This window comes from Nuphar pumila, chromosome 9 (assembly GCF_984573655.1).
Source record: "Nuphar pumila chromosome 9, dmNupPumi1.hap1.1, whole genome shotgun sequence".
Lineage (NCBI taxonomy): Eukaryota > Viridiplantae > Streptophyta > Magnoliopsida > Nymphaeales > Nymphaeaceae > Nuphar > Nuphar pumila.
In genome coordinates, this window is record NC_143257.1 from 118,920,113 (window position 1) to 118,927,835 (window position 7,723).

General features: G+C 39.4%; 1 protein-coding gene across 1 annotated transcript; it reads right to left on the reverse strand.

Annotated features, from left to right (window-relative positions):
- Positions 1–3,061: 3,061 nt before the first annotated feature.
- LOC149829065 (IQ domain-containing protein IQM2-like) lies at positions 3,062–6,464 on the reverse strand. The gene is made up of 10 exons (XM_090017264.1): positions 6,331–6,464; positions 5,656–6,120; positions 5,439–5,553; positions 5,255–5,320; positions 5,043–5,131; positions 4,857–4,944; positions 4,287–4,433; positions 4,104–4,196; positions 3,891–3,992; positions 3,062–3,785 (listed from the first exon to the last, which is right to left on the reverse strand). Exons 2-10 carry the CDS (start codon positions 6,099–6,101, stop codon positions 3,171–3,173), a joined length of 1,761 nt encoding a protein of 586 aa, XP_089873390.1. The 5' UTR covers positions 6,102–6,120; positions 6,331–6,464; the 3' UTR covers positions 3,062–3,170.
- Positions 6,465–7,723: the final 1,259 nt, after the last annotated feature.

Genomic DNA, 7,723 nt, shown 5'->3' on the forward strand with positions numbered 1-7,723 from the left:
GTGACGGGTGTTCTACGAAATGTAAATCCCCTCTTCTGTAAGGGCAAAAGGTCATGAACACGCTGGGAGGAGCCCTCAGACCCCCCTTCTGTAAGGGTAAAAGCTCTGAATCAGACTCTATAACTCTTCAAGTTGAATGATGCTACCCACACTGAGAGGAGCTCTCAGACCCCCCTTTCTGTAAGGGTAAAAACTCTAAATAAGCAGAAATAGAAGGGAGAGAGAGAGAGAGTGAGAGTTGAATGATGCTACCCACGCTGGGATGAGCCCCCAAACCCTCCTCCTGTAAGGGTAAAAACTTTGAATCAGGCTCCACAACAGTCAATGTGCAGGTCAGTCGGTGCTTGATGGAGCAATGTATGATCTTCTAATGGATGTGCACAGAAGCAGAAATAGAAGGGAGAGAGAGAGTAAGAGGGTTGATGTTCATGGCCTCCTCCAGGGGAGATTTCTTTCTCGGATAATCCTGCAGTGCAGAAACTGGGTCTTAAATAATCATCTTCGGGGCACTTAAGTCTTTACAACCACTCATTTTCAAGAGCCGTCATTTTTTTTTTGCACCAATGGAGGAGAGAGTACTTAAGTCTTTGCAATCGCATCAAACTCCAATGCTAATTAATGCTGACAAACATGGGGATACGAGACGGACATGCTTACATACGTGGTGCTCTTTGGGACCCCGATCATGAGATGTAGCTAACTGCCCTGTTCGGGGGGGGAACATATAACCTGCTTCGCAACTTAGGTCATAACTCCACTTTGGTTTGAGTTAGGCCAACCAATCGGGCTTGAGGTGTGTCATGTTACCAACAAGTACAAGAGCCTTATATATATATATATATATATATATATATATATATATATATATATATATATATATATATATATATATATATATATATATATATATATATATATATATATATATATATATATATATATATATATATATATGTTGGTATATACTTAATTTACATAGATCTAAACTCCAAATACAAAATCTAGCGATTGGATCATGTTTAACATGTTTTATTTAAGTTTTATATGGTTTCTAGACCACTTATATTTTAATGAATTATGAGCTGTTGATTTTCACTGTCTCAAAAATAAGATCTGATAATGTAAAAAAATTCTTAACATAATAAATAAACCATACAAAACACGTTAGATCTATCATTTAATGGCAAGATCCATCCAAACAAGAGTGTGTACCACTGTGCGGTATTGGTGGTACACAACCACCTTTTATATATATATATATATATATATATATATATATATATATATATATATATATATATATATATATATATATATATATATATAAACTCACCTCTTTCAAAATTGAGCTAATGACCTTCAAACTGCAAGTTCTAGAAGCCAAAGGACGTGTGTTGTAGCAGCAGCCAGCTAGATTTCAGTGGTCATTTGATTCTCTCATGGAAAAGTAAATCACCGTGCATGTACCTACAATGAGTCCTCCTCAAAGCCATATAGTAATGTGAGCTAAATATCATGTTAGGCAGTCAAGCCTTTCTGCAGCGCTCGGTGGGTGGGGGTACTAGAGGAGGTTTACACTAAGGGTGTGGAAACAAGGCATGATCAATGTTGCATCTCTCGGCAATCCAAAAGTGAAATTGCACCCGGTATAAAGACCTGGCCGTGCTGGCTTAGCTTGCCATACCTACAGTCGTCGTGCCGATGGCATAAAACTCTGAGGGTAAGACCCCCACCACCGGAGCTTATGCTGCATGGAGGGAGGACACACATGAGAACCAAACCATGGCTGCGTCCGTGTAGTGGTCAATTCGTCATCCCACTATGCCAAACCCCTTGGGCAATTCAGTGGTTTCTTCCCAACATCAAGTAAAAAAACAAATTCCTTTCTCAAATGAGTAGTCTAGCTGGGTTTCTCCCTAACATCGAGGGCAAAAAAAGAAAAGCCCCTATCCTCCTTGAGATGAAAAGGGAGGATCTCAAGAGGATTGAGGGCCTGACTATGAAGAAGAAAAGACACACTAACTCTATCTCAAAGGAGTATTGAACAAGAAGATTTTCATTCCAACATTCAATCAACAAATGAGACCTTGGTCCTGTTAAGGGGATGTCAATGGTTTGGGTTTGGGCCAGATATGTGATCACATCTGAATCCGTTTAGCCATATTCAAATAGATATATGATCGTATCTGAATCGGTTTAGTCATGTTCAATGACGGAAATCATGCCCAAGTAATAATTGAATTTGGGTTAGAATTGAAAGTCATATATCGGAATCGGAATCTGGTTAACATTCAAATCCAAAGACATGCCAGATCAAGATTTAAAAATAAATTTTCTCATTCAAATCTCAATCTGAACCTAGCCCTATCCGATTGTGTTGGATCCATTATATGAACATCCCAACCGAATCAAACTCGTTTACATCCCTACATTCTATGGAGATATCTTTATTCATATTCATAGTTGAATTACTGCAAGAGAGAAGCCACAAATTTTGTGTAGTACCAAGCGAGGAGTTCTTGGTGAGCTATTTCACATGGGCACGCATAAAAGGACATGGGACAAGCTATTCTTGTGTAATTTTTCATTATGAATAATATAATATAGTTTTAATTAGGGATATAGCATATTATGGGGGCACCACTCAGGAGTAAATTTGGGATGTCCCTCTAACCTTGAGGGTGATCGTGTCAAAGGTAGGCAACTGCCACAGTGCAAGTATAACGCTAACATTGGCACAAGCAGGCATGGATTAGGATTAGGAGTAGAGTAGCCATCAACCTTTCAATATCAAGGACTCAATCTTAATGAGACAACTATCGCTTTAAAGATAGTGCATCGGTATGCATGCATCCCCACTGAATACTTAGTTTGGTTTATTTGCCATCTCTGTAAGATCCTAAGTGCCATCTCTTGTAAGATCCCAAGTGCCATATATGGTCTCGTGCATCCATCTTCAAATTTATCTCTTAATCTTCAAAAAAACAGTTAAAAGAAAACATTTAATTGAATCACCTGTACAGAGTTGGGCCCTAACATTGGCCCCTACCGAAAAAACAAAAAACAAAAAAAGAATGCTCTACTTGTGTTGTTTTGCTTGTACAAAAGAATGAATGCAGTGAGGTTCCCACTTTTATCATTGGGCTGGTAGATTTAGGGCTCGCCATCGATCATGTTAGTCTTGGTGATGAACTAAACCTAGTTTTTGCAGTTGCAGTTGATCTTGGGGACAAGTGAACTTGCTCCAGTGCTCGGAACTGCAACTCTGAAGGGTGATCTCTTACAAAGCCAATTCGAGGTCCGGCCCCTGTCGTCCACTTGCACGATAATTGTTTTCCCAACTGGTATGACACCATTCCCTTCTTGGAATTTATCCTATGAAGGATCTTCGGCAAGACTTCAACATCCACATCCACATCCACATCCGCATTTTCTTGATCAAACAGATACCTCTTGCAGAAGTGTGAATACTGCTGAAAGTTTTCTCCTGATTCCTCATCACTCAAATTGGATACACTGGCTGCAGTGTTACTACCATCCAATCCCATGGTGTGAATGTCACTCTCTGATCTCTCAATTAGAGGTGCCTGATTTGGCATCAGTATATTGCTCTTCTGGTCTGTGGAGCTTCCTTCCATAGCCTCAGTTTCACTTCTGACAACCAATTCCTCATCAACAGAATCTGTCTCTTTGACAGACAGGTCTGAATCAGATAAGACCATCCTTAGGCTAGCTCTGCTTCCTTCCCCGTCAATTTCTTCGTCATCCCCCTCAGCTGGACTTCTCTGAGGACAAGGAAAAGTAACACCATAAGATGCAGTTTTTACCATTTCAAGATTTACAGTTTAGATTAACAAGGCAAATGAAGAAGCATGGCTAAGATGACAAACCTTGACATCACTGAGGTCAACTCCATTTTCCCCAAGGAAGCTCACAAATTCCTGAAAGTTCTCTTCTGTGGGCCGATAATGCCCGCTGTATGGCCAAACAGCCTGGAGCACCAAGATGCAAGTTAGACATTGTCATTGAAATATAAGAGCGGAAAACAAGTTGATTTGGTACAGACAGGACATTCATTAGAATACATGCCCAGGGTGTTATACCTTGAGTATTCCATTTAACACAACCAGTCTTCCTGCAGCAGATGTAGCACCTCCAGCAAGAAAGCTTGAGTGTTGAAAGGTACCCTTCTTCTTCTGCAAAGTTAGGCCCAAATAGAACGCTTAATGTCACAGTAATGTCAACATGCAACTATTGCATTTGAAAGGAATGACAATGATATTCACCTGCCCTACATACAATGCCTTGGATGTACTTAAGACAAATATCCATTTAGCACCATTGCCTCCTTCAGATGTGTCTAAAAGTTTTCCTGTCTTCTTGCACACAAACTTCCCACCATTCACAATCACTTCATAGGCCATCCTTTCTTTCTGAGAATGCAAAAGGTAAAACGGAAGATCAGAAAAACGCATCCTTCTCTTGTAAACATGCAGAAAGTTGTATTAAACAAAAAGATTAAACTCTACATTATTTCACTTTTAAATGGTAATCTCGTTTGGCAAGGTACATACGCAGCATTCAGTTATTATGAAACATGCCCATGCTCCAATAAAAAACTAGTGTTTAGATTGAAATTCAACAGAGAGAATACTGGTAGTAAAAATTAGCATATCTATATTCAAAAAGGTGAATCTAATAAAATTCTCCTGAAAATGGTAAATAATTTCCTTAAAATGGGGGTTACTCTAGTATAAAATTCATGGTAGTTTGTATGAGTGGAAAAGGATGATGCTAAAAAGAAATAAACCACAGAAAAATGAATAAAAGCAACAGAAGTCCACAGTGTCACTTACTGGGCCAAGATACTTGATGCACTGCTGTTGAAGTTTACACCTTGGGCATTTCTCAAGATTAACCTCCTTCCCTTCCCCAACATCCAACCTACCATTTTCACATTATGAATCAGAAATCCATATCTACCAAAAGATTCATGATAAAAAAGTATTCATGGTTTGACATTAGAAATTTTATCTGATTACCAGTAGAAAAATGGTTGTTTACTATCGCAATCTAGCCACCGATCATAATAAAAGTGCAAATTATGCCCATAACGATGCCTTGGGTCAATCTATAAACACCAAAAAAGGTAAAGGTAAAGCTAAATCAAGAGCCACGCAAAAAATAACACCAAATTACAAGGACGAACCTTCTAATGAGAAATAATGATAATAATAATAAGCAAAAAACTTACTGCTTCAAGCCAGTGCTGCAAAGCCAGCTTTTGAGCCTTCTCATCCTTAGATAGACCCTTACCAACCTGAAATGATCAGCATATAAAACGCTATAAATCAATGTAGCCAACTGCAATTTCATGGAAATTTTTCAGCGATCGATTCGCTTCCGAAACATAATGATCCTTATGATCCAATATCTACCTTAGCCGCCCTGACCCTCGCCCTGGACCACCGAGAAACCGCGCTCTCCTGCTTATCGATGTCGAAAAACGAGACCGAGCTCCGCCTCAGCGTCGCAAAGTCCAGTGCCATCCACCTAAAAACCATCAAAAGAGATCAACCACCATCACCAAAACCTCCTAAATCCAGAATCAGCAAAAACAGAAGACAATTACAGAATGCAGAGGGGGACACCAACCAGAGCTGGTTCACGAGCACGGCGCAATCCGCCAAATTCCTCCTCGTTCTGAAACTCTTGTAAACCTTCTGCAACTTCACCGCCGCCTCGTGTTTGGGAGAATCCAACATAGTCTTAGAAGCGGGCCTTTCGTCCTCGAAACCACGGTGCTCGATGGAGATGGTGGTCTCCAAGCAGAGGGGATCAGATCCCCTCTTCCTAAAACTCACGGACCCTTCAATGAACATAGCCTTCCCGGACCCCATCGGCTTCAAAATGGTGGCCTCGGAATCCTCTCTGCTGTCGAAACTCACCGACCTCAACATGGTTTCCACGTCTTCCCCTTTGAAACTGATCGATCTCACAGCAATCTCTCTCTTCTGCTTAGAAATCTCACAATGGTTACTATCACCATCACCACCACCATCATTCTTTTGCTCTGTTAACATAGAAAAAGCCATACCCATTTGGGTCTTCTGCTAAATCCTGCAACATACCCAATATCTCAATCATTAAGGCCTGTTCTCTGTAACACATGAAGATGCAAAGGGAGACAGAGATACAGAGAGAGAGAGAGAGAGAGAGAGAGAAGAAGAAAGGGTCTTCAAAATGCAGACAGAAACAGAATCTAGTTCCTATAAGCAAAAACAGAAGGGTTAGATTGTATAAATTTGGCAAAGGGGAGCAGTTTATTGCCTGAGAATGGGGCTTTTGACGGTCTCCACACCTTTCCAAGACTCGGTCCTGGAATTACTCTGGGGAGGACAGCAGGGAACGAAATTTGAGGAGTGAGGTATGAGAAGGGTAGAAGTGTTCTTACTACCTGTGAAGGCTTTGAATGATAACAGATTTGAAGAGTGAGAATTAAGAGGGTACTAGTAATATAAGTATTGCTTGTAACGGGAATTGAAAAGGGTGATAGCATTGAAATCCCAATCTACACGATGGCTTCAATGTAAATAAGGGGACAAGCAAAATCATTCAATTTTTTTTTAAAAGGACGGCCGTGAGATTGACATCACAAGAAATTTCAATGTAATAACACCAACCATACTCTTCTCTCTTTTTATTGTTTTAACTTTTTTTAATTGTTTGTGGTTGACAATTTGGATCTCGGGGTTATGGGTTTTCTGTGTTTCGTTTGACGAGTGTTGTTGGTGTGATGCTATGTCACAAGGACACGGTTAAAAGGATATGAGACACGCTATTTTTTGTGTATTTTTTATTGAAAATGGTTAAATTGGAGCATGTGGTATATGGCAAAGGAGTATGGGGTTTTTTAGTATGATTTGGGTATATTTGAATTCGTGCCTGCCGTTAGTTTACGTGGCTTTTGAAGGGGTTTTTTAGTATAATTTTTTTTAAGTCGGACTCTATTGATGTGTTTTATATGCATGATTTTATAAGAATGAACTCTTGAATCATCAGATTATAACATGTGGGTAGGTTTTATAAGGTTTGAAAACCAAGGATCTATAAGTTTTATAAATATTTAAGCTGAAAATTTAAAGTTTTTATTGAAAAATACAATTCAAGTATTGTTTTCTAGCAAATCGATCATGCCAAATGCGCGCATTTGTAAGGTCAAATTTGCAAAAAAACTCCCCCAAGACCCTTGCTTGCTCCTATAGGTTCCTAACTTTTGTAAGCTCCTGTTCTCCCCTCTATGACATATATGTGATGCTAAAAGTGGTAGACAATGAACATAAGTTAAGGTGAAACAGTGTTTTATGAAGTTACTGTAAAGCACCGACTCAAGATGTGACACGTGTCCTATCTTTTTAATCTCTAATGTGCCTAGGTGAAACAAGACAGGTGTTGCTTTTGTGTGAGTGAATTTTTTATGTAATGTGTTCGTTTTCAATGGAATGGTAGTTATGGGGTTTGTTTCTATTGTAAGAAAATAAATGACATAGTCAAGGACTTTAATGGATTCCTTTATTGAACAGGAGACTGAGATTGACTTTTCTTAAGAAACTTGCCATTTCAATTGAAAATTTCATATAATGGTCAAAGGGGTAAGCCTAGGGGAGTTTTACTCTGCTTCTAGGTACGGCAGGCAGAGCCAACACGACTAGGTCTATGATCT

Coding starts and splice junctions, on each gene's coding strand:
- LOC149829065 (XM_090017264.1), bottom strand. CDS start 6,101: ATGGGTATGGCTTTTTCTATGTTAACAGAGCAAAAGAATGATGGTGGT. Junction 5,321..5,438: donor CGAGGGTCAGGGCGGCTAAG/GTAGATATTGGA, acceptor TGATCATTTCAG/GTTGGTAAGGGTCTATCTAA. Junction 4,197..4,286: donor AGGCATTGTATGTAGGGCAG/GTGAATATCATT, acceptor CTAACTTTGCAG/AAGAAGAAGGGTACCTTTCA.